At 38.5% G+C, this 27,070-nt stretch overlaps 1 protein-coding gene across 5 annotated transcripts in view; it reads left to right on the plus strand.

Annotated features, from left to right (window-relative positions):
- The window catches only part of VPS41 (VPS41 subunit of HOPS complex), a 213,798-nt gene that overhangs the window by 44,422 nt on the left and 142,306 nt on the right, over nt 1-27,070 (plus strand). For 4 of the 5 annotated variants that reach the window (XM_055293371.2, XM_063609643.1, XM_055293370.2 and 1 more), the window contains one exon: nt 22,686-22,793. In XM_055293371.2, coding sequence (XP_055149346.1) covers nt 22,686-22,793 — 108 coding nt within the window. Of the gene's footprint in view, nt 1-5,759; nt 5,846-22,685; nt 22,794-27,070 lie in introns of those variants that run through there. The other variant, XM_063609642.1, reaches the window with a different exon arrangement.

Raw genomic sequence — 27,070 nt, forward strand, 5'->3', positions numbered from 1 at the left:
ATAGTGCCACAAACATACGTGTGCATATGTCTTTATAGTAGAATGATTTATAATCCTTTGGGTATATGCCCAGTAATGGGATTGCTGGGTCAAATGGTATTTCTAGTTCTAGATCCTTGAGGAATTGCCACACTGTCTTCCACAATGGTTGGACTAATTTACACTCCCACCAACAGTGTAAAAGTGTTCCTATTTCTCCACATCCTCCCCAGCATCTGTTGTTTCCTGACTTTTTAATGATTGTCATTCTAACTGGCGTGAGCTGGTGTCTCATTGTGATTTTGATTTGCATTTCTCTAATGACCAGTGATGATGAGCATTTTTTCATGTGTCTGTTGGCTGCATAAATGTCGTCTTTTGAGAAGTGTGTGTTCATATCCTTTGCCCATTTTTTGATGGGGTTGTTTGCTTTTTTCTTGTAAATGTAAGTTCTTTGTAGATTCTGGATATTAGCCCTTTGTCAGATAGATAGATTGCAAAAATTTTCTCGCATTCTGTAGGTTGCCTGTTCACTCTGATAGTAGTTTATTTTGCTGTGCAGAAGCTCTTTAGTTTAATTAGATCCCATTTGTCAATTTTGGCTTTTGTTGCCATTGCTTTTGATATTTTAGACATAAAGTCTTTGCTCATGCCTATGTCCTGAATGGTATTGCCCAGGTTTTCTTCTAGGATTTTTATGGTCCTAGGTCTTATGTTTAAGTCTTTGATCCATCTTGAGTTGATTTTTGTGTAAGGTGTAAGGTGTAAGGAAGGGGTCCAAGTTTCAGTTTCCTGCATATGGCTAGCCAGTTTTCCCAACACTGTTTACTAAATAGGGAATATTTTCCCTGTTTCTTGTTTTTGTCAGGTTTGTCAGAGAGCAGATGGTTGTAGATGTGTGGTGTTATTTCTGAGGCCTCCATTCTGTTCCATTGGTCTATATATCTGTTTTGGTACCAGTACCATGCTATTTTGGTTAGTGTAGCCTCATAGTAAAGTTGGAAGTCAGGTAGCTTGATACCTTCAGCTTTGTTCTTCTTGCCCAGGATTGTCTTGGCTATGCGGGCTTTTTTTTGGTTCCATATGAAGTTTAAAGTAGTTTTTTCCAATTATGTGAAGAAAGTCAGTGGAAGTTTGATGGGGATAGCATTGAATCTATAAATTACTTTGGGCAGTAAGGCTATTTTCATGGTATTGATTCCTCCTATCCATGAACATGGGATGTTTTTCCGTTTGTTTGTGTCCTCTCTTATTTCCTTGAGCAGTGGTTTGTAGTTCTCCTTGAAGAGGTCCTTCACATCCTTTGTAAGTTGGATTCCTAGGTATTTTAGTCTTAGTAGCAATTGTGAATGGGAGTTCACTCATGATTTGGCTGTTTGTCTGTTCTTGGTGTATAGGAATGCTTGTGATTTTTGCACATTGGTTTTGTATCCTGAGACTTTGCAGAAGTTGCTTATCAGCTTAAGGAGATTTTGGGCTGAGGCAATGGGGTTTTCTAAATACACAATCATGTCATCTGCGGACAGAGACAATTTGACTTCCTCTCTTCCTATTTGAATACCCTTTATTTCCTTCTCTTGCCTGATTGCTCTGGCCAGAACTTCCAGTACTATTTTGAATAGGAGTGGTGAGAGAGGGCATCCTTGTCTTGTGCTGGTTTTCAAAGGGAATGCTTCCAGTTTTTGCCCATTCAGTATGATACTGGCTGTGGGTTTGTCATAAATAACTCTTATTATGTTGAGATACATTCCATTGATACCTAACTTATTGAGAGTTTTTAGCATAAAAGGCTATTGAATTTTGTCGAAGGCCTTTTCTGCATCTATTAAGATAATCATGTGGTTTTTGTCGTTGGTTCTGTTTATGTGATGGATTATGTTTATTGATTTGCATATGTTGAACCAGCTTTGCATCCCAGGGATGAAGCCGACTTGTTCATGGTGGATAAGCTTTTTGATGTGCTGCTGGATTCGGTTTGCCAGTATTTTATTGAGGGTTTTTGCATGGATGTTCATCAGGGATATTGGCCTAAAATTCTCTTTTTTTGTTGTGTCTCTGCCAGGCTTTGGTATCAGGATGATGCTTTCTTCATAAAATGAGTTAGGGAGAATTTCCTCTTTTTCTATTGATAGGAATAGTTTCAGAAGGAATGGTACCAGCTCCTCTTTGTACCTCTGATAGAATTCGGCTGTGAATCTGTCTGGTCCTGGGCTTTTTTTGGTTGGTAGGCTATTATTGCCTCAATTTCAGAACCTGTTATTGGTCTATTCAGAGAGTCAGCTTCTTCCTTGTTTAGTCTTGGGAGGGTGTATGTGTCCAGGAATTTATCCATTTCTTCTAGATTATCTAGTTTATTTGCATAGAGGTGTTTATAGTATTCTCTGATGGTAGTTTGTATTTCTATGGGATCGGTGGTGATATCTCCTTTATCATTTTTTATTGCATCTATTTGATTCTTCTCTCTTTTCTTCTTTATTAGGCTTGCTAGTGGTCTATATATTTTGTTGATCTTTTCAAAAAACCAGCTCCTGGATTCATTGATTTTTTGCAAGGTGTTTTTTTTTTTTGTGTCTTTATCTCCTTCAGTTCTGCTCTTATCTTAGTTACTTCTTGTCTTCTGCTAACTTTTGAATTTTTTTGCTCCTGCTTCACTAGTTCTTTTAATTGTGATGTTAGGGTGTCGATTTTAGATCTCTCCTGCTTTCTCTTGTGGGCATTTGGTGCTATAGATTTCCCTCTACACATTGCTTTAAAGGTGTCCCAGAGATTCTGGTACATTGTGTCTTTGTTCTCATTGGTTTCAAATAACTTCTAACTTCATTTCGTTGTTTACCCAGTAGTCATTCAGGAGCAGGTTGTTCAGTTTCCATGTAGTGGTGCGGTTTTGAATGAGGTTCTTAATCCTGAGTTCTAATTTGATTGCCTTGTGGTCTGAGAGACAGTTTGTTGTGATTTCTGTTCTTTTACATTTGCTGAGGAGTGTTTTATTTCCACTTATGTGGTCAATTTTAGAATAAGTGCAATGTGGTGCTGAGAAGAATGTATATTCTGTTGATTTGGGGTGGAGAGTTCTGTAGATGTCTATTAGGTCCGCTTGCTTCAGAGCTGAGTTCAAGTCCTGGATATCCTTGTTAATTTTCTGTCTCGTTCATGTGTCTGATATTAACAGTGGGGTGTTAAAGTCTCCCATTATTACTATGTGGGAGTCTAAGTCTCTTTGTAGGTCTCTAAGAACTTGCTTTATGAATCTGGGTGCTCCTGTATTGGGTACATATATATTTAGGATAGTTAGCTCTTCTTGTTGATCTCTCTACCATTATGTAATACCCTTCTTTGTCTCTTTTGATCTTTGTTGGTTTAAAGTCTGTTTTATCAGAGTGCAGGATTGCAATCCCTACTTTTTTTTGCTTTTTATTTGCTTGCTAGATCTTCCTCCATCCCTTTATTTTGAGCCTATGTGTGTCTTTGCACGTGAGATAGGTCTCCTGAATACTGCACACCAATGGGTCTTGACTCTGTCCAGTTTGCATCTGTATCTTTTAATTGGGGCATTTAGCCCATTTACATTTAAGGTTAATATTGTTATGTGTGAATTTGATCCTGTCATGATGATGCTAGCTGGTTATTTCACCCGTTAATTGATACAGTTTTTTCATAGCGTCGATGGTCTTTACAACTTGGCATGTTTTTGCAGTGGCTGGTACCAGTTGTTCCTATCCATGTCTAGTGCTTCCTTCAGGAGCTCTTGTAACGCAGGCCTGGTGGTGACAAAATCTCTCAGCATTTGCTTGTCTGTAAAGGATTTTATTTCTCCTTTACTTTTGAAGCTTAGTTTGGCTGGATATGAAATTCTGGGTTGAAAATTCTTTTCTTTAAGAAAGTTGAATATTGGCCCCCACTCTCTTCTGGCTTGTAGGGTTTCTACAGAGAGACCCGCTGTCAGTCTGATGGGCTTCCCTTTGTGGGTGACCCGACCTTTCTCTCTGGCTGCTCTTAACATTTTTTCCTTCATTTCAACCTTGGTGAATCTGACAATTATGTGTCTTGGGGTTGCTCTTCTCGAGGAGTATCTTTGTGGCGTTCTCTGTATTTCCTGAATCTGAATGTTGGCCTGCCTTGCTAGATTGGGGAAGTTCTCCTGGATAATACCCTGAAGAGTGTTTTCCAACTTGGTTCCATTATCCCCACCACTTTCAGGTACACCAATCAAACGTAGATTTGGTCTTTTCACATAGTCCCATATTTCTTGGAGGTGTTGTTTGTTTCTTTTCACTCTGTTTTCTCTAATCTTATCTTCTTGCTTTATTTCACTAATTTGATCTTCAGTCACTGATATCCTTTCTTGAGCTTGATCGAATTGGCTATTGAAGCTTGTGTATGCTTCACGAAGTTCTCGTATTGTGGTTTTCAGCTCCTTCAGGTCATTTAAGCTCTTCTCTACACTGTTTATTCTAGTTAGCCATTCATCTAACCTTTTTTCAAGGTTTTTAGCTTCCTTGTGATGGGTTAGAATATGCTGCTTTAGTTTGGAGAAGTTTGTTATTACCGACCTTCTGAAGCCTACTTCTGTCAGCTTGTCAAACTCATTATCCATCCAGTTTTGTTCCCTTGCTGGTGAGGAGTTGTGTTCCTTTGGAGGAGAAGAGGTGTTTTGGTTTTTGGAATTTTCTGCCTTTCTGCTCTGGTTTCTCCCCATCTTTGTGGTTTTATCTACCTTTGGTCTTTGATGTTGGTGACCTATGTATGGGGTTTTGGTGTTGATGTCCTTTTTGTTGATGTTGATGCTATTCCTTTCTGTTTGTTAGTTTTCCTTCTAACAGACAGGCCCCTCAGCTGCAGATCTGCTGCAGTTTGCTGGAGGTCCATTCCAGACCCTGTTTGCCTAGGTATCACCAGCGGAGGCTGCAGAACAGCAAATATTGCTGCCTGATCCTTCCTCTGGAAGCTTTGTCCCAGAGGGGCACCCACCCATATGAGGTGTCTGTTGGCCCCTGCTGGAAGGTGTCTCCCAGTCAGGCTACCTGGGGGTCAGTGACCCACTTGAGGAGGCAGTCTGTCCGTTATTGGAGCTCGAATGCCATGCTGGGAGAACCACCGCTCCCTTCAGAGCTGTCAGGCAGGGACATTTAAGTCTAGAGAAGCTGTCTGCTGCCTTTTGTTCAGATATACCCTGCCCCCAGAGGTGGAACCTAGAAAGGCAGTAGGCCTTGCTGAACTGCAGTGGGCTCTGCCCAGTTTGAGCTTCCCTGCCGCTTTGTTTACACTGTGAGCATAGAACCACCTACTCAAGCCTCAGTAACAGCAGACACCCCTCCCCCCGCCAAGCTCCCACATCCCAGGTCAATCTTAGACTGCTGCATTAGCAGCGAGAAAGGCTCTGTGGGCGTGGTACCCACCAAGCCAGGCATGGGAGGGGATCTCCTGGTCTGCTGGTTGCAAAGACCTTGGGAAAAGCACAGTATTTGGGCAGGAGTGTACCGTTCCTCCAGGTACAGTCACTCATGGCTTCCATTGGCTAGGAAAGGGAAATCCCCTGACCCCTTTTGTGAGGGTGAGGTGATGCCCCGCCCTGCTTCTGCTTGCCCTCCGTGGGCTGTACCCACTGTCCAACCAGTCCCAATGAGATGAACCAGGTACCTCAGTTGGAAATGCAGAAATCACCCATCTTCTGCATCAATCTCCCTGGGAGCTGTAGACCAGAGCTGTTCCTGTTTGGCCATCTTGGAAGTGACGACTCTTCATTTTAAAAAGCTGGTTTTCTCTCTCTCATTCAGATTCAGTGGTTCTGTCCTGTGTCATCTTGATCTATCCTCAGATTCAGTGGTTCTGTCCTGTGTCATCTCCACACTGCTATTGAGCCCATCCAGTGAGTTATGTCTTTTGGTTATTGTATTTTCTAGTTCTAAAATGTTTCTTTTTAAAAAAAAATTCTATTTCTTTTCTGAGATGTCCTATTGTTTCACTTGCTTCAAGAGAATTTATAGTTACTTGTTGAAACATTTTTCTAATGGCTGCTTTGATATTTCCAACACTGGATTCATCTCATGATAAACATTTTAATGCAAGACAGTATTTAAATCATGAAGAATCAATTGCTTCAATATTTCCTATATGCCTCATGTTGTGATTATCTCATTTAATATGGACCACAGTCCTATCAGGTTACAGTATATTTGGTGGGAGAGGCTGATTATGCTGAAGTAACAAACAGTTCCAAAATTGTAGTATCTTAACACAACATTTATTTCTGAGTAGAACTAGTAGTGCAGGGAGAGGAAATTGAGCGATTAATAATACAGAAATGTGATCATTTTCTGTAGGGTTTTTTCTATTTATGGAACATAAACAATGTGCTATGGAATACACTGGTGATAGAACTGGAGACTAAAGCAGCTCTGCTTCATGGAGATAAGTATTTTTTAAAAAAATCCCCTGTGTCTCGGTGGATCACAAGGTCAGGAGATCGAGACCATCCTGGCTAATACGGTGAAACTCCATCTCTACTAAAAAATACAAAAAATTAGCTGGGCATAGTGGCATGCGCCTGTAATTCCAGCTACTTGGGAGGCTGAGGCAGGGGAATTGCCTGAACCTGGGAGGTGGAGGCTGCAGTGAGCCGAGATTGCACCACTGCACTCCAGCCTGGGTGACAGAGTGAGACTCCGTCTCAAAAAAAAAAGAAAAAAAAAATCCTGCATCTCTGAATAGGTTCTTGGTGTATTATATATTTAGAAGTATATCCCACCTTTCTCAGAAGAATTTAGAGTTGTACAAAGAACTTTGCAATATAAGCATCAAATTATTAGCCTAACATTTCAAGATTACAGTTGAACAGCAGAGAGAAGAATAAGAAGGGAAAAAAAAGGCTGAAGAGGAGTGTTAAGGAAAGAGAAGAGCACCAAATAGCAAGTGAAGTGTTTTGAGGTCTGCTTTGTACCAGATGAAGGTTCCAGAGACCTTTGATTTGTGAACGCAACTAAATAGCTAAACTAGGCTTATTCTGCCTATAGTTTGTTCCGTTGAAGCAAAGATTGCGTGCGCATTGTATTACTCAGAGCCCAGGCCAAGGCAGATAATTACAGAACAGTTAATTGGTGTAGGCCAGGTGCAGTGGCTCACACTTGTAATCACAGCACATTGGGAAGCTGAGGTGGGAGGATTGCTTGAGGTCACGAGTTCAGGACCAGCCTGGGTAACATAGTGATCCTTCCCCTCTACAAAAAAAGCAAATTAAAAAAAAATTGTGTTACCTCTGTCTTTACAATTTTTGTTACCATTAGTAAATAAGCATGCCTCCTTAACAGATGTGCATTTAGTTCTGGTTTAGTTCTTCCAAATACCAGTTAGGAGTTCTTAAATATGTTAGATGTATAAATTTTAATAAAACCAAGTGGACTGACAAATACTTGAAATTATTTAAAATCTGTATGCTATTTAGTTGAATGAGAAATTAATTTTAAAATGAAATGCAATTTCTAGGTGCATCAGCCACAGAGAGTTCTTTTTCAGTTTTGTTAAAATGAAAACCAGTCATTGTGAAAAATCAGGAGATAGCTTTTTAAATCAGGAAATGCATCACACAAAAGTCATTTATTTATCTCACCTGGTGGGTAGAACATTATGAATCGTTTATTGAAAATTAAATTGATTCTTTACATGTATTAATTTTAATAAACAGATTTATGGCAACTGGTAACAAAAATGGTAATGTGCCCTGTTATGAGATTGATTGCTGAGAAAAATGGAGTGTAGGGTTATAGTGTCCACATAGCTTCCACATAGCACTTGGCTTACAAACTTGCTTTTTCATTTAATGAGCTATTAATATTAACAGGTTCTGCTGATTATTGCATCATTCAGGCATGGATAAACATTCCCTTTGAAGCATATATTATAAAAATTATATGTTTGGAAACTTAGTAGAAACTTTCTGGGGGCAAGATTTTTGCATCTCTATTATGCCCCTTTCTTAGAGATGGAAGAGATGAAAACAACTCCCTTGGTATGATATATATTTGAGCAGAATTTATAATTTCACTACCTAGAAGAAAAATTATTTTAGGCAGTCCAAGATTGACTGGTTGATCATTTTATTCATTCAACAAATATTTATTGATGACTTTTATGTCCTAGATGCTAGGATATGCAAGTATTTCATGAGGGAGACAGTAAACAAAAAAGCTTAAATATATAATAAACCAAGTGAAATAACACTAGTTAAGGGGACTACGGAGTGGTCTGAGGAGTTGCCGTTTTATCCTGGGTGGTTAGGGAAGGCCTGTCTGTTCAGGTGACATTTGAGTAAATATCTGAGGAAAAAGTCTCATAGGTAAAAGGAAGAGCAAACACTGTGCCCAGAGGTAGGGTCATGCTGGATGTCTTCTAGGATGTGAGTGTGGCTGGAGCAGAGTGGTGGGAAATGGTGTCCAAGAAATAATGGGCAGCTAAGAATGTTGACCCTACAGGTCAATTTCTTGTCTTTGTTGTTTTATTTTTTGTTTGTTTGTTTTTAAGAAGGAGTCTCACTCTGTCACCCAGGCTGGAGCGCAGTGGCCAATCTCAGCTCACTGTAACCTCCGCCTCCTGGGTTCAAGTGATTCTCCTGCCTCAGCCTCTGGAATAGCTAGGAGTACAGGTGCATGCCACCACACCCAGCTAATTTTTGTATTCTTAGTAGAGACGGAGTTTCACCATGTTGGCCAGGCTGGTCTCAAACTCCTGACCTCAATTAATCCATCTGCTTCGGCCTCCCAAAGTGCTGGGATTACAGGTGTGAGCCACTGTGCCTGGCCCTTATCTTTGTTTTTTACTGTAAGCTGGAAAGCATTGGAGAGTCTTTGTTTTAGTAGGATCACTCTGGACGCTGTTTTAAAAAATGTCTAAGGAGGATAAGTAGGAATAGGGGAGACCAGTGGGGAGGCTTTGTTAAAACTCTGGGCTAGAGGCGATGAAGCCTGTAGTTGCTTTTTGTTTTTTAAAGTATAGCCAACAGATTTCCTGACTAAAATGTTGTGAAAGGGAACAGTCAAGGATGAGCATTTGGAACGATGGGGTTGCTGTAACTAAGGTAGGGGAGGACTCTGGCTAGGGTTAGTTTTGGTGCTCAGGGTGAAGATGGTGGTGATGGGTAGGTTGGAAGTTCTACTTTGCATATTTTAAGTTGGAGATGTCAATTAGACATCCAGGTGGAATCGTAGACCTGAAGAAGAGTAGTTCAAGTCTGGACTGGAGGTAAGAATTTGTGACTCAGCATTTAGATGGTGTTAAAAACCATGAAACTGGATGAGATCATTTAGGGCATGAGGACACATAAAGAGGCCTGATTCCTGGACCCTGAGAGGTGCTACCACATTTTAGAGATCTGGTAGATGAGGGGAAATCAGCAAAGGAAACAGAGAAGAGGTAACCAGTGAGGTAGGAAGAGAACCAGGAGAGAGTGGTGCCCCAGAAGCCAAGGGAGGATCACATCTCTGGATGAAGGGTACCATCATTGTGTCAAATGCTGCTGAGAGGATGAATGAGATGAGGTCTAGGGATTCACTCTTGGATCTGCAAAAGTGAGGCCACTGGTGATTCGAAGAGCACTTGTGGTGACTTGTGGTGGTGGGGCTTGACTGGAAGGAGCTCAGGAGAGATTGAGTTGGCAAAATATCTTTGAGATGCCCTGAGAAATTCTTGTACTGTGTATTACAAAATGGTGCAATCTAGAATGCTTGTATGGGACACTTTTGTTGAGTGACTGTTAAAGGAGATAATGTGTATTTGGCGCCTTGCCTGGCATTAAAAGGTATTCAGAAAGCATGCTGCTGCTGCTATTTTATTATGTTTTGTCCATATGTGTGCAAGGCACTTTCATGAGGATAGGGACCCTGTCCCCAGTATCTAGTAGAGCTGCTCATCAGTGAATGAATGAATTGATTTTATTAATCATCTCAACAATTATGTCAAGCTGGTGTTGTGTCCTTATTTTGGAGATGGTGAAACTAGGGCTTTGAGGAGGCCTTTGTCAAACAGAAACAAGGACCACTCCTCGCCTCCTGACTCAACCTCAGAATTGTTTTATCCCATGCTGTGTCCTCACAGGGATCAATTATTTAATTTAGGAGCAAGCAAATGAGAAGTTTCTTTTATTTATTTATACAGTGTATATGCACTGCATATGGTAGAAATGGCTCAGGGCTTCCAACTCTTTTGCTCACCATCATTTTTATCCTCTCTGATCCTTATATTGTTCTCCGTAACAGGCAGAATAACGGTTCCCCAAAGATGTCTACATCCTAATCCCTGGAACCTGTGAATATGTCATGTTACACAGCAAGGGAAAATTACGGTTGCTAATCAGCTGACTGTAGGAGAGTGAGGTTATCTGGACAGGACCAGTATAATCCTAAGTGTCTTTGTAAATGAAAGAGGGAGGCAGGAGAAAAGGCTGTGGTGTGGGAACGATTCAACCTGCCTTTGCTAGTTTTGAAGGGGGAAGAAGGGCCCACAGCCAAGGAATGCCGGCGCTTTCGGAAGCTAGAAAAGGAGAGGAAAGGGATTCTCCCCCCAGCTTCCAGGGGAGGGCAGCACTACTGACACCCTGATTTTAGCCCAGTGAGATCTGTGTCGGACTTCTAACCTACAGCACTGTACGACAACAAATTTGTGTTGTTTCATGCTACTAAGTTTGTCATCATTTTTTTTTTTACAGCAGTGATAGGAAGCTAATACAGTAAATAATTTGATTGAATGACCTTGTCTCCTTAACACTTTTCATTAGGCTGCATTTCAGAGTTTTGGAAGTCAAATACATCCAGCAAGGAAAACTATACAGAAAATGGTTGTGATAGAACTGCTAATACTGTGGGGAACTGTATTTATAAAAATGTATCTTTTCTGATGATTGTTCAAGAGTGTGTTTAAACAATCATTTTACTTGACAATTAGGGCCTGATTCTATGCTGTCAAGGCTTTAAGGCATTCCTGTCTCTGTAGGCTCAAGAAATGCTGTAACAAATCTAAATAGCACGAAGGTTTCTTTCATCCATGAGCTATTTCAGTTGCAGTGCAGCCGTTTTTAAATACAGAGATTCACAGGCATCCATGTCATCACAGTTCTTTACTTTAGAATATGACTGTTTTCCCCAAAGACCTCAGTAGATAAAATACGTCTCTCAGAATCGTATCAGGGAGGGATGGGAGTGGGGAAATCTCTGATAGAGCTTAAGGGTTTAGTCTGTTGTCATCATTTCCATCACCAGTGATTGGGCAGTTGTGAGGGATTTGGGCTGTCATGGGCTACTTTTAGTCTTTACAGGCATCCAGGAGAGGTTCTTGGCTTAAATAGGAGAGGGTAGCATTTCCTTTTACATTCCTAATAACAAGATTCACACTTAAATGTGTGTGAAAAAATATTTTTTTAAATGATGTGGTAAAATAAAAAGTAATGTATCTTCATCTTTTAATAGCTTAAAACAATGAGGTAATTAGATGAGAAGTGTTACTGTTTGGTTTTATGGTCTAGTCATGTGATAGGAAGTAACTTAGAAGGGAGGCCATGAGTTCTGCAGTGTGAAGTTGGGGTTGTAATACACATCATGGCCATATTTTTAGTATTTGACATTCACTGGGTATTACCAGATACTGAGCTTTGTGCTTTACGTACATTTATTGCATTTAATTCTTACAAAAATCCTCTGAGATTTTTCACAAAAGGCAAGGTAACCAAGGTTTTAAGTAACTAGTACAGTGTATATGCACTGCATATGGTAGAAATGGCAAAAGAAAAATTTTAGTTTGTTTTGTGACTGGCTTTTGATTATGAATTTCAGTAGGATTTTGGATAATTCTCTTTTTTTTTTTAAATGACATTAGTGACCTTTATTAAGATATTTGATTGTCCTTACATCTCATACCTTTTTCAGCAGGGGTCTCCAACCCACCGGTCCATGTGCGCAGTGAGGGAGCGAGCATTACTGCCTGAGCTCCACCTCCTGTCACATCAGCCACAGCATTTAGATTCTCATACGAGCATGAACCCTACTGTGATCTGTGCATGCGAAGGATCTAGGTTGCACTCCTTATGAGGATCTAATGCCTGATGATCTGAGGTGGAACAACTTCATCCCCAGACTGAGACCATCACCATCACCCCCACCGTGATGGAAAAATTGTCTCCCACAAAACCAGTCCCTGGTGCCAAAAAGGTTGGGGACCACTGTCTTACAGCAGCTTCTGGATTTTTTTTTTTTCTGTTTTCTGAATACTTCCTCCAAAAATACAATTCAGTGTGGGAATTTGTGAGGTGACTCTTCTGAGCCTTCATGAAGTGCACTTTGGGTTAATCCACAGAGGAAGCAGCCCCTAACAAGCATCTCTACTTGTTAGGAGGAAGAGAGAAAATGGAGGAGTGAATGCAGCTGGCCAGTCCTCACCCCTGTGAGGCTGGGCTGTTGCTGCCCATTTCTGTAGTGAATGGGGCAGCAAAACCAGGCACCCGGGGGAGAGGTCAGTGCTGGATCTACCAGCTTTCCTTGACCCTCATCCTTACTGTTGCCCCTGGCTCCCCACTGTGGGTCGTTTCAATGCTTCCATAGTTTCTTACTTGGGCATGTTAATGTCTGGAATCCCTCTTTCCTCTCATTTTTAGCATGTCTTCAGGGCTGAGTTGGGGGTAGAAGGCCAGCAGCGCAGATCAGCTCTCTGTCTTGGCAGAAGCCATGTTTTGTTCTTTCTAGTCATACTGTCTTCAAATAAGACCATACCAACAAGAATCGATTTATTACATTTTCCATCTTCTTGTCTTTTGCCTTGGCTAAAACTTCTAAGTTGGTTTTGAAAAAAGCAAAAGTGATGGTTGGCACCCGTGCGTTGTTTCCTGCTGATGATGGGAATATTTCTCTTATTTCATTGTTCCATATCATGTTGACTTCTGATTTCAAACGGTCATTCTTGGCTCTTCATTCTTAGCTCTTCGGTAAAGAAACCTTTTTATTTACTGAAAGCTTTTTTAAGATCAGAAACAAGTGTTGAACTTTATAAATGCTGTCTGCAGTGTCTGTCAAGATGGCCCTGTGTTTTCTTTTTCCTCTGACTTATCAAATGACATCAGATTTCCTAATACTCAGTCTTTGTGTTTTTGCAATATTTGATCTTAAATGTTTTTTATTAATATATGCTGGGTTTGATTTATGATATTTAGACTTTCTACATTTAAATTCCTACATGAGATGACAGAATTATATGTATATTTTTTGTTGTTTTTGGTGTACTCTTTGGGATTTTTGATATAATGGTTATCAAAATGAATTTGGAAGTTTTTGTATTTGCCTCTTATGGGGCAGCTTAAATAAGTTGGGAATTTTCCATTCTTTGAAGGTTTTTAATAGAACTTGCCACTAAAACAGTCTGAGCCGTGTACCTTTCTGCATGAGATAGATAGTACTTTAATGGCTTTTATTTTCTCACTGTTTTTTTGTGTGTCTCATATTCAATTTGTCTTTAAAAGGTACTAATGCTTGGACTTACTAATTTTTTTTCTGGTTTATTAATTCATTTTAGCTTTACTTTTGTTAGTTTTCTCTGGTCCCTGCAGTGCCCACCTTCCTGCTATTAGAGGTCCTTTGGTCCTGCACTGCTTAAGGCTGGACTCCCAGACCATGGAGGGCACTGCCCAGGTGATAGAGATTTAGATTCTCAGCCTGTGGGAGAAAGATGTAGAAAGATGGTGGTCAGGGCTAAAATGTGTGAGTATTGGAGATACAGTGGGCAGAGGCTGCAAGCATAGTTCTCCTTCTGGAAAAGAGTAGCTAAGGGGTAGAGCAGGGGTCGGCTCTGTGAGGCTGGGGCAGGCTCAGCCCCAGTCTTGGGCACAGAGGGTTGGTGGGAGAGCTAAAAATCATCAATACCTCTCGTTCAGGTGGGTTATGTTTCTTGAAACAAATCAGGATATGTCAGGAATTTAGATTCAACAAATGTGTCAGTTTCTCCTTGGTTTTGGTAATCATTTTAATGCTTACTGCTATAGTGAGTTTTTATCTTTATCTAATTTTTCTTGGAAATTATTGAGCAACTGATAGAGGCTTTGGTGGGGGTGGTTAGCAAGATGCTTCTTTGCACTTGGCTTATGGAATGTGCAATTGGAAATGCTCGAGAGGCATTTAATCTCCTCTCAAACAAAATAATTTGAAGAGCTTCGGCATTTTCCTTTTTCGTATAACAACATAGATTTATTAGAAATAAGTGTAAGTTTTTCTGACAACTGAGTTTGCAGGACCTCTATTTGCTTCTACTGCTAGAAGATGATATAGTTCCACTTCTATAAATTTATCTATAATTCTAGTTTACAGTATTTCAAAATTGCCAGCCCTTTCCTTCTGTTTGGTGTCTCTACCTCCCTGCTCCCCCTTTTACCCCTCTCTCTCTGTGTCTGCGAAGTAACGCATAGTTTAGATGATCTCTGAGGTTCCTTTGGTTAATATTCTATGATTTGGATTTTCCTGTGTGGAAATCTAAATGAGAATGTCTTAGAAAAGCTGCTTACCAAACCTGGTCTGCTGTTACTACATACGTTTGTTTTCACTGGTCTTTATTAGGTACCCACAGTTCTGTTAGGTGAAGTTCAGAACAATGAAAAGGCATAAACTCTGCTTCTGAGGATCTTGTGAGAACCAAGGGATATTGGCAAGAAAGGAAAAGAGGGTTATGTTGGCTTTAGTGGCGGAAATTGTCCACCTGAATGGCATAGCTTGAAGATTGGTGAGGTTATTCCATATGGCTAGAAGGAAATGAAAAGCTTATTTGCTTTTCTCATTTTTTCCCCACTTCTATATATTCTTATCGCTTTCCCAATATAAACTAAATGATGGGAGTTGATCCTGTTTATGGTATGTGGCTTAGGGCATAGGAACCTTCACCTTATTTTTTCCTCCTTGAATTGAACATGAAATTCTAATACTACAGGGCACAGGAGAGACCAGGGTTTATGAAGACTGCATATCTTGTGAATCTTAAGTAGAGCTCCTCAATTATTAGGGGCTCAACTTTTTCTCAGTTTTCTGGTCAGTGTGTTACGGTAAAGGAAAGCAGCTTTGAGAGATCAAAATCTTAGCTCAGTGGATACAAAGTGTTGAAGAGGATGTTGAACCATTTTTATAATAAATATGTTTGTTTTAGAAAATTTAGAAAATATTGGCAGTAGCTCACAACTGTGATTTTTTTCATTTGCTATCTTTAATAGTTACAGCAACCTGGTGATGTGATTTCTATTATCATCCCCATTCTACAGAGGAAGAAACCAACCTTAGGGAAATTACTATATTGGTGTTTATTCTTCTCATCTTCCCCCTATATATGCATATACATTTCTTAAATAAAATTTGGATCATACAAAGCAGGTTTTATGACCGATTCTTTCACTTAGGAAGACATTGTGAGAACATTTCTGTTATTAAATTGTCTTTGAAAACAGATTTTAATGTACATGTACTATTTTATCTTGTGAAATTTATTTAATCCATAATTTTTCAACCTTGGGGCTACTGGCACTTTGGGCTGGATAATTTTTTGTTCTGGGAGAGTGTCTTGTGCATTGTAAATTGTTTAGCATAATCCCTGGCCTCTACCTGCTAGATGTCAGTAGCACCTTTCCCCCACCCAACTGTGACAATGAAAATGACTCTACACATTACCAAATAAATGTCCCTGGGGGACGAAAGTCACCTCTGGCCGAGAACTACTTATTTAACCGTATGTATTTTATGCTTTAAATAATAACATGTGGGTGTAGTAAACTCATGCTGAATTTTCTGTTTGAAAAAGTAGACCCATGCCATCCAGATTACATTTATCAGCTCCTAATTTCAGCTACTTTAAAAATTAATATACTTTTTCCTTAATAGCAATATTGCTTCTAAGTTGAAAATTTAACAACATTATTTGCATTCATATAAGAATGTAATTGCCTATCTCTCAGCAGTCTGATGGAAAGGCACGCTGGGAGTAGTTTTGACCACAGTTGTTTTATTGTAGATGAATTCCATTATCTTCATGTCACTTTCTTAAAAAGTTTGGTCATTGAGGCAGCTATAATACCTTGTGTTATTAATGGAAACCAGAAGTTACTCTTTCAGCTTGTTTATGTAGTTTTCTTGATACGTTTTGACACTTTAGAAGGATCTATAAAGCCATCTTTCCTACCACATAGTCATCTTTGTGTGTAAATAAAATGATCTTTCTTTAATAGAACTATAGAGTACAGTATTAATAGTTACAGTTGTCTTTTTAAGGAAGTAGCATTCTTTCTTGGGATGAGGTGGGGTGGGCAATGCAAAGCTAATTGAAGACTTTACTCTTTGATTAATTTTGAACTTTACCTTCAGGTTCTTTTTTAGGCATCCTTTTTTCTTATCTTGGATCTTTTCTACACGTTATGGAAAACTTTAATACAAATATGACAAATTTGGAGATGTCCTATATTATGCATGTACTTTTAGTGATAATGTTATAGTTTCAAATAAATGTGAATATCCAGTAATATGTAGCTCCTGTGTATGTTGCCATTTGTGCATGTTGTTAATATGTTAATATCCTGTGGTAGTGACTAGAACTATTCCTTAAAATATTGTTACATGTTTTTGAGACTCAAGATGTGTTTTGATTGACTTGTATTAATTTTAATTATGCTCTTAAAAATTTATTTGTATTTGGTACCAACTGTGTTTTATCTTTCTGTTCTCTCCTCTAATAAATAGTAATAGCAAAGACATATTTTAGTCATAGGGCTTCAACAAATTGAATTATTTATAAAGAGAGAATTTTTTAAAATGCAGATTTCCTAAAATTCAAATGTTCTGATACAGGATTTTGATAGCTGTTTTTATATGTTAAGCTTGTAAGGTCCACTACTAATTTTGGATATTTCAATTCCCCATAGGTAATTAGAGTTCTAGAAAGAATGTTCTAGAGGAAGAAAACCTGTATTTTATAGCTTCATCCCCAGGGTTGGTTATCGATTTTCTTTTTATTAATAGTTGGTTCTTTACTGTGAAAGTTCAAACTGCATGAAAGGTTTTTTGTGTGTGTGTTTGTGTGTGAATTTCTTTTGAGGATATTAGTGTTTCCCTATTGTATCTAGCTTTAAAACATTGGATATTTATTAAAAGGATTTGCCCCTAGTCAGATGTAGTTGATGACATGAAACCAACTAAACCATTCATCTTATTAAAATTCCTGGAGGTTCAGCTGAGGTCTTTCTCAGGTGAAGCTGGAGAGGATGAAGGTCATCTCCACAGAGTGAGATGTGAATAGTTGAGGAGTGCTCCACTGGTGGTGGTTTCTACCAGCCTAATTTGGGCGTTATAAGATATCTCACCTTTCCCCAATCAGTATATTGAGTATCATTTTATTTTGTAAAAACAAAACAGAATGGATTTTAATAAAGAAATGGTATGCAGAGATGACGTTTTAAGTTCTGTATAAGTAGTAACAGTAGGAAATGTAATGATCTTTCTCTTAACCCCTAGAATTCATGTGACACACATTTTTAAAAAGTAAAATTCAAGTCTTCATTTGGTATGTAACCACTGTTCCAGACTATATATATGCCATATAAAATGTATACAGACTATATACATGCCATATAAAATGTACTAATATGTGAAAGATATAACATTTAAACAAGATGAAAAATGTAGAATCCATTCTACACAATTATTTTTGGTTGTAAACACTGAAAAAATCTATTTCTTATACACAAATTTTAAATTATTGGGTGAAAAGAAATGTAAAATATTCTTGTTGGTATACAAGACCAAGTTAGGTAAACAGGACTTCCTCCATGAAAATTTACCCCATGGTAACACTGTAACAACATTACTAAACAGTTTTTCAGGGAGAAGTCTTTAATTGCTTTAATTTGTTATCCTTAAAAGTAATTTCCTCCTCCTAAGTCCAAAACTCAGTAAGATTGACCATGATGTGACATTTATTTTCAGATAGTGTTTAGAATTCTGTAGGATGGTATAAAGGACTTGTCTTTAATTAAAAGTGCTCTACACTTAGTAAAAATCTATGTGAGTTGAGGAATTGATTGTTTTTAAAAGAAAGCCGCAAATTTTTCTTGTATGGGTAAATGTCACTCTGTTCATATCTTCGCTTAGCTGCAAGTCAGGACTTGTACTATTCCACTAGGTTGTCATAGAAACGCAGTTAACTGTCAACTCAGACTGTTGATGGTTTTATTTGTAGGTTTGTAGGATTATTAAAATTTAACAAAAATTATTGATTTGCTTTTTATTAACACTGGGTTGTTTACCATGGAAGTCCAAACTGCATGAAAACCTATTTTCTATTATTATTATTTTTTTAGTTAAAGAGAAACTCTATAATCTACTAGATTTTTAAATGTTTTTTATTTAAAGTGTGATATAGAGTCTGCAGCAGCAGAATAACCTCCATGAATCGTATTTTTGAATCACTTTCTATTTTCTTTGTTTATAGCAAGGAGGAAAAAAAAAACTTAAAAAATTCACCTTTACCCTGCTTTTAACTTAACATAAAAGATACCTGTCAGAAAAGCGTGAAATGGTACATCAAATGCCTAATATTGGAGTTTTCATTTTATTCATGGTTTTTGAAACCCAGTAAGGATGCTTCACTGAGCTGTGTTGTGAAAGTATTTATTTTTGTATATTTATGTGTGAGAAATTTTTAGTTTTCACTTATAAGTAAGACAGGAAAACCTTATTTACAGTAACTTTATCTAATGGTCCGTGGATGAGTGCTTTTATGCAAAATAGTCAAGAGGCTAGAATTAACTTTTCACATTGGATGCACATTTGATGTCCAGACTTGAGCAACATGTGGCATCTTATTATAAAGACTAACACTCAGGATTCAATTTGTATTTAACATGTTTACTTCAGAATGCACACATCATCTGTGCTACATTTAATATTAACTTTGTAATGATTTCTCTTTCTTGCTTGTAGATACATAAGTAGAAGTGTCTGTTGTTTTTTGCAGTTTTCTTTTTTCAAATTTTTTAGACTTAGCTAATTAGCTATTTTATATTAAAAACAGGTCAGTTTTGAGGTGTAACAGCTCCTTGGGTTGGGTAGATTATCACTACCTTTTCATAGATGTGTATAGGCCCTATGGATAACTGTGCATATACTTCCCTTTTGTTGCTATTAGTTCTTAAAGTTATTCTTGGAAAGTTAATAACAGGTATATCATCTTTGTTTTTAATACTTGCATCTGAAATAAACAGCTAATAGCGTATGTATAACAAGGGAATTAAATTTAAGACAGCTCATCAGTAGACACGAAATACTGATTTTAACTGAGCTTATGGCTCTTAAACTGTTATTACTGTTCTTGTAGCTAGCTTGCATGATGGCCTCCAGTGATCCTCACCTCCTATTATTCATGCTCTGTGTCTGCCCCTCCCACACTGAATCATGGCTGACCCGTATGACTGAAAGGATATTGTAGAAATGACAGTGTTCCATCTGAGGCCATATGAAACATGGATGGGGCTTCCGCTTTGTTTCCTCTTGGATCACTCTTGCTTCATGGACCCCTCCACAGGGCTGCTTGATCAGAACATGGCAAGTGGCTTCCTCCAGAATGAGTGATCCAAGAGTGTTGGCAATTTCTGCCAACAGTGAGGACCAACTTGCCAGCCATTTGATTGAGCCATCTTGGAAGCAGATCCTCTAACCCCAGTCAGGCCTTCTGATAGTTACAACCCTAGCTGACATCTTGTCTGCAACCCCATGAGAAATCCTCAGTGAACCACTCAGCTAAGCCACTTCTGAATTGCCTACCCTTAGAAACTGTAAACGAATACATATTTATTGTTGTTTTAAATCAGTACATTTTGGTGGCCAAGAGTGTGGCACATGCTTGTAGTCTTGGCTACTTGGAAGGCTGAGGCGAGAAGATTTCTTGAACCTATGAGTTTGAGTCCAGCCTGGGCAACGTAATGAGTCTCTGTCGTTATAGAAAATAATAATAAAGTAAGTAAATCAGCAAGTGTTGGCATAATTTGTTACACAGCAATAGTTAGCTAATGCACCTGCTAAATAAACATATTTTAAAACATTTTCTAATGATCACATAGTTTATAATTATTTCTAGGTTTAGAATAGGCTTCTGTTGTGATTAGTGGAGTCATTTTCTTAGGAGATTTTGGAGTGTGTTATAGAAGGTATTGACTTTAGAGCACTCACAGCTGAATTTGAACTTTAGCTTCTCCTCAACCCATTGTATGTCTTGAGGAAATTACTTAAAATCTCTGGTCACCAGTTTTTGCTGAAAATCTGTAAAACAGGTTAATTATACTTAACTCTCAGTAGGGTTTATTTGTTTTTTCTTTTAAGTCAGGATGAAATGAGATATCTAATATTAAGTCTCTAGCATGATGCTTGATATAGTCCATCATTTCCATTAATCCACAGATTAACCCCTTTCCATGTGAAGATCCAATCCCTTGCCCCACAGGTGAAGACTTCTGTAGGAATTTGAGTTTGCAGTCTCTGCCTAGTGTGTCTCATCAGTCTTATAATCTTCCATAGGCAGAGCACTTATTACTCTACAAGTCGTTTTTCTTTTGCCTAATTTTCTTTTTACTATGATGCACCTTAGGTGTGACTTTATATTTATCCTGCTTATTGCAGAGCTTCTTTTTTTTTTTTTTTTTGAGACGGAGTCTCGCTCTGTTGCCCAGGCTGGAGTGCAGTGGTGCAATCTCGGCTCACTGCAAGCTCCGCCTCCCGGGTTCACGCCATTCTCCTGCCTCAGCCTCTCCGAGTAGCTGGGACTACAGGCGCCCAGCTTCTTGAGTTTGTAGGTTGATGTCTTATCAGTTTTGGAAAATTCTGTTGTTATCTCTTTAAATGTTGCTCTTGTTCCTTTCCATTTTTCCTTATCCTTCTGGGAGTGTAATGAAAAGTATGTTAGAGCTTTTCACTGTGTTCTACATGCCTCATAGATTCCTTTATATATTTTCCTTCCATTTATTCTTCTCTGGGGTTCCCTTTGGATATTTTTTTACTCATTTCACTTATTTTGTCTTCTGTTTTGCTAATCTTATATTAAACCATCTATTGCTTTCTTAATTCAGTTAACATTTTCAGTGTAAAAAATTTCATTTGATTCTTTTTTTTTTTTTACAGATTAGAATTCCATTGAAAATTTCTATCTTTTCATCAGCTTTCTTTTTGTGTGTTTTTTTTTTTTTTGAACATGTAGTCATAGTTATTTTAAAGCCCTGCTAACTTCAATGTCTAGGTCACCCGTTTGTTTATTTTTATGGTCTTTTTTCATCTTGATTTTTGGTCATTTGTTCCTGTCTTATGGCATACCTGGTAATATTTTATTGAATCCTTAGTACTGTACATGAAAAATTGCAGAGGCCCCAGCAGTTTTCTTTCTCCGAAGAGGAGTCACCCTTTTCTTCACTAGACAGTTATGTTGGGGGTTATATACCTTACTCCAATCAAAGATTGAGCTGAGTCAGAGCTCTAAGGGAGTTAAGTTTTTGTGTCCTTTGGGGACCAGGAGTTCCAACTAAGACTGTGATATTCACCAGGATCCAATTTCCCGATGCCTCTTGAACTCTTATTCTTATCTTCTTAACACATCAAGGCAGCTGGTTTGCATTTTTCTTTCTGTTCAGCTTTTTAGCTTCATCCTGTGCAGCTTTAGAACTTGACAGTTGTCTTACAGGGAAAAGTAGCTGTGTAACAAGCTCATGTCTCTGCCCCTCTTCCACTGATATCTTGGCCCCTCAGGTCTCTCACCAGTTTTGTCACTCCGTACCTGCAAGTGCCAGAAGGTGTGCTGCTTTCCTTACCCCCGGCAGTGGCTGTCTTCCCAGGCAGAGCTTGGGTTCTCAGCCTCTTGTCCTACACCCAGAATTAGTAAATGCCTCCAGGAAGAAAGTGGCTGTAGAATGCCAGCTCAGTTCTCTGCTGCCCTGAAATCTTGATCCTTCTAGTTGAGGTTGCCTCAGCAGCCCTTTGATGCCTTGGATAGATATTGTTGTATATTCCATCAAGACTTTCTAGTTATTTGTGGTGGGAGCACTGATGTCCTCAAGCTACTCTAATATTAGCTGGAGGGTGAAGACTATGCAATTATGGTGGTTTGTATGGTTTTTTGACTCTACAAACCACAATAATTGCATAGTCTTCACCCTCTAGCTAATGTCAATGAGTAGATTATTTTTATGAACTTCTGATTTGGCTAGCTTTATGCCATCACAGTTTTCTGTATATAAACTTTTTGTTTCTTACTACTTATTGGAGTAAAATAAAATCTTACTCTGAATCATTATTATAATAATTTTTACAACTCTATTTATTAATTCAAGGCCATTATAGTAAATATTGATTACTAACTTTATTCCATAACTATGAGGATTAAGAATAGTTTATGAAGCCATACCAGATAGTAAGGTTGAACATGTAAAGTTAGTGACAATATAACACCAAGTCTGTTTACTCGTTTTCAACTTTTGAATTTATTATACCAGTGAAGTTATAGCAATTGATATACCTAGACAAGATGAAATACGAAGATTTTAACCTTTAGCTATAGTTGGAATTATTAACATCATTGAAGGAACTATCTCTGGTTCTCTTTTAAGAAATGTGTTTTGAGGTTTTCAAAACAAATAAATCTATGATGGGTGTCATTTTTCTTTGTCATTTGTGCAGGAAGAAGAGAGTGAAGAGGAACCCAAGCTGAAGTATGAAAGGCTTTCCAATGGGGTAACTGAAATACTTCAGAAGGATGCAGCTAGCTGCATGACAGTCCATGACAAGGTAAGGTAGCACTTTCAGAGGATTCTTCTGTAAATTGTTTCTATTGTAAATTTGCCTGTGCTTTGGAGTCCTGATGCTTTTGGTGGTGGCTTTTTACACTGATTCTGTCTCCTTGCCACTACTCTCTTCCTCCTTGCCAACAAAAAACCCCAAATATTTTATATATGTATACACGCCCATTCACACACATACAACACACTCCAAGACTGTATTAAGTAGAATGTAGACAGTGATCAAAGTCAAAGATTTATATGAAATGGGTTTTGGAAACTCTGTTGCTCACTTAATTCCTCAAATTATAAGGATTCAATTAGGAACCTGTTAAGATTAGAAATAATGTGAAGCTCAGTGCTTTTATTCGTTATTCTTTTATTAAGTTATTATTTTATTCAGTTATTATTGGAAAGTATAAGGGATTACATTATAGGTGTTATGAATAGTAGAAATGCCCCAAATTATTACTTATATGAATGAATGAATTTATTCCACATCTGGGTCCTTGCTGTAACAAAGCTCCCACCAACTTTCTGCGTCCAGGGTAAGTACTAGATAGCACCGTTAGCCTATTCTTGGACCAAAACAGTTTGTGTCATATTCAGAATATTGGGGGGCAGGGAGCTTCACCCATTGCTCTCTTCTTCCCTATGACCTTGTAAGTTTTAATCCTTCCACAAAAAGCAAACTGCTCTTGTCTGATCCATCTCCTGGCTTTATCCTTTGTTACTAGCAGTGTGGCCTCATCCTCCTGCTTGCTTCCGACCCAGTTCCTTTTTACTTCAAATTTTGTTTCATTGTAAATAGAGTCCTGTACCGCCAACACTTTATTAGAATGTATGCCTTCTTTCTCATGTTTTACCAGCAGCCTTCTCCTTTGAGGTGCCAGCCATTTGGTTGCAATGCCATCGACCCCATTTCATTGCTGCCATTCTCCAACTTCTGGTCCCTTTTCTTCACTCATTGAAGACTGGCCTTTTAGTTCTTCAACCAAATTTCATTCCAGTGACCCTTACCTCTTGCCTGTTTCATCTCCCCACTGATAAGGCCACACTTTGGATGGTGTCAGCACTGGAACTTGAGGAGCTTAGCCTCTGTGATACTCTCTGTTGACCCCTGTTATTCTTCAAGCTTTTGTGCTCATTTTCCCACAAGCTGTATGACTTTATGGAGTCCTGATCTCTAATCCATTCCATCTTTTTCTTTTATTTTTCTGTGTCTATGAAATGATTGATTATCCTAACTCCTATCTTACCAGCATCTTCAGTTCTCTTACATCCCTGTCTTTCTGTTGTGCCCCTCAGCCATACTCTCAACCCTGAATTAGTGCTTTCGTGACAAGTGCAGCCATGTGCTGGTACAGACTCACACACCTAGGTAAATTTGTCACTAAAAATTGTTCTGAATTATTTGTCCTTTGTCAGTTTCTTAAGTCCTTAGTCCCTCTTCTGAACCACTGTCCCTTCTTTCTTAGAGGATGATGTCATTTCTATGTAAGAAGATTGAAATTGTCAGGTATGAACAGCCTCAATTCCTGACCTCTTTTTCACACCCATTCTTACCCACAGGAGATTTTCTTTCTTTCTTTTATTAATTTTTTTTTTTTTGAGATGGAGTCTCACTCTTATTGCCCAGGCTGGAGTGCAATGGTGCAATCTCGGTTCACTGCAACCTCCGCCTCCCAGGTTCAAGCAATTCTCCTGCCTCAGCCTCCTAAGTAGCTGGGATTACAGGCACCTGCCACCACACCTGGCAAATTTTTATATTTTTAGTAGAGACAGGGTTTCACCTATTGGCCAGGCTGATCTCGAACTTCTGACCTCAGATGACCCACCCGCCTCAGCCTCCCAAAGTGCTGAGATTACAGGCGTGAGCCACCACACCCGGCCACCCACAGGAGATTTTCTTTCTCCTATTCATTAATCTTTTGTTCTTCACTTCATCACATTTCCTCCCTTGTTTCCCAGAGATGCGTACTATATATTGGAACATACCTAATGCTACCTCCAAGTAACCAGAAATCTACCTTGTATCTATATAGATTTGCCTGTTTTTGTGTATTTCATGTAAATGCAGTCAACATTATTTGATCTCTTGTGTTTGGTTTCTTTCACTTAATGTAATGATTTTGAGTTTCATTCATGATGTGGCATGTATCAGTACTTCATTCCTTTTTTTTGCTGAACAGTATTCCATTGTATAGGTATGCCATGTTTTGTCTGTCCATTCATCAGCTGATGGACATTTTGCTGATTCTAAATTCTGGATCTCACCTTTCTTCTCAAAACTTTATCGTGACACCATTCTTTTCCTGTTGATCATTTGTGACATTCCTTTCTGTTTCTTTCACTTTCCTTTCTTTGCCTCCATTTTTCCTTTACATGTTGGCTTTCCTAGGATTTGGTCCATTATCCACATTTCTTCTTAATTTGTACTTTATCTTGGTTTTAAGTCTCAGGATTTCTGTGACCACCTGCACACTGACCTTCACTGGAATAGCATGCATATTTACTTAATTGCTTCTTAAACATCTTTATCTGCTGTTGTCTTTTTACCTGAACCTCAGCATGTCCGTAATGAATTCATTTGCATTTCCCTCTAAACTTGGATCTATCTTTGTTCTTTATCCCATTTGGTGGCATCACCGCCTCCTTTGTCACCTAAGCCACGGATGAATCCTTCTCTCCTTTCACCCAGCCATTTCCTAAGTCCTGGTGATTTTCTTACTATTCTTGCTCTGGCTTAGGCTCTTATCTTCTGTTGCCTCCACGGAGTAAATAAAAGAACCTCTTGTGCCTCTAATTTTTCTACTTTAAACCCATCTGCCACCTTGTTGCCAGAATAATCTGCTGAAAATACAGATATTAAAACTCTTGTATGATTTTTCATCAACTATGAAATAAGACCTGAGCTCGTTAATGTTGTATCTAAGGCTCTCTGAGATCTTGCTCCCTGCCTATTATTGGCTTCTGTCTTACCACTTTCTGCTGTAAGTGTGGTGCTCCGGCCACAACACTTGGCTGTTCCTATTCAGAACACCCCATTCTGCTTGATCCACACACATGCGGAGCTCTTCTCTTTGTTCAGGTATTCTTTATTTTTCCTAGGAACTAATGCACATACTGTGAACTCGTCTATTTTCCTTCAGATTTGCGTTCACTCTAGTCTGTTCATAACATTCTACTAAAGTAATTTTCCAGAAACCTCAACCTGATCATGTAATCTTCCTTCTTAGAATTCTTTATTGGCTTCTTGATGACTTAATTATTTGGGCCTTCCCACCCTGATTTCCTCTACTTTCCTGCCTTTCATCTCTCCATAAATATTTGAATGCCTCTTATTAGCTGACCTTTCCAACCTTATCACCTATCTCTTCCCCTGGGCATGAATTAGATGTGTCATCCATAATTTCTTGACTTTATCCTGCATTTTATGTGTCTCTGTGCCTTTGAGCAAGTTGTATCCACTCTGCCTAAAATGGTTTTTACTACAAGCCTACCCTGTCTGCCTTAGTGTCTGTTTTCTAATTTCTTTTTTAAAGTTCAGCACAGCTGTCATCTACTATGTTCCATAGGGTCTTAGAGATACTTCCATTTTAAGCATTCTCTTTAAATTTAATTGTAATTAATCCATTTTTATGTCTGTTTCCCTCATTATACCATAACCCCTTTAAGTCACACTTGGTCATTGTCTAAGCGTATTACAGAGTGTTTTTTGGTGTGTTTGTTGAATGAACCAGTGAATGAATGAAATGGAGAACAAAGTTTGCCTGCCTAGAGGTCAAACTTTGTTAACATTGTATGTAAACTAACTTTGCCAAAGAGCCTGATATTTGGGAAGTGTAATCAATGCTAACTTTTAGAACATGCACTCTTTATCTGAAGTCCATGTTTCTATTTAAGAGGATTCTGATCCAGTTGAGTGTTTTAGCTTTTAATTCTGACCCTAATTCTGCTACTCATCGACTGTTTCCAGGGGAGTCTCATCAACTTGCTGTACTTATTTCCTCATGTGTAATTGAAGGCACTCCCTGCTGTAATGCTTTGAATACTATAAAACACTATGTGAAGGTAGATGATATTAGACAGTTGACCAGATTTAAAATGGACTACTTTTGTTTCCTTTGCTTTGTCCAAAGGACTGCTTATCACCTTTTCTACTTGTTTCCTTACATGAAGTCCAATCTTTATGGATGTACATATATCAGTTACTTAAGTTACTTACATGAAGTTTAAGGTAAAAGCAGTTGTGCTTAGTGGATGATGCCCAATCTGGTAGTATAG

This window comes from Symphalangus syndactylus, chromosome 9 (genome assembly GCF_028878055.3).
Source record: "Symphalangus syndactylus isolate Jambi chromosome 9, NHGRI_mSymSyn1-v2.1_pri, whole genome shotgun sequence".
NCBI classification, from domain to species: domain Eukaryota; kingdom Metazoa; phylum Chordata; class Mammalia; order Primates; family Hylobatidae; genus Symphalangus; species Symphalangus syndactylus.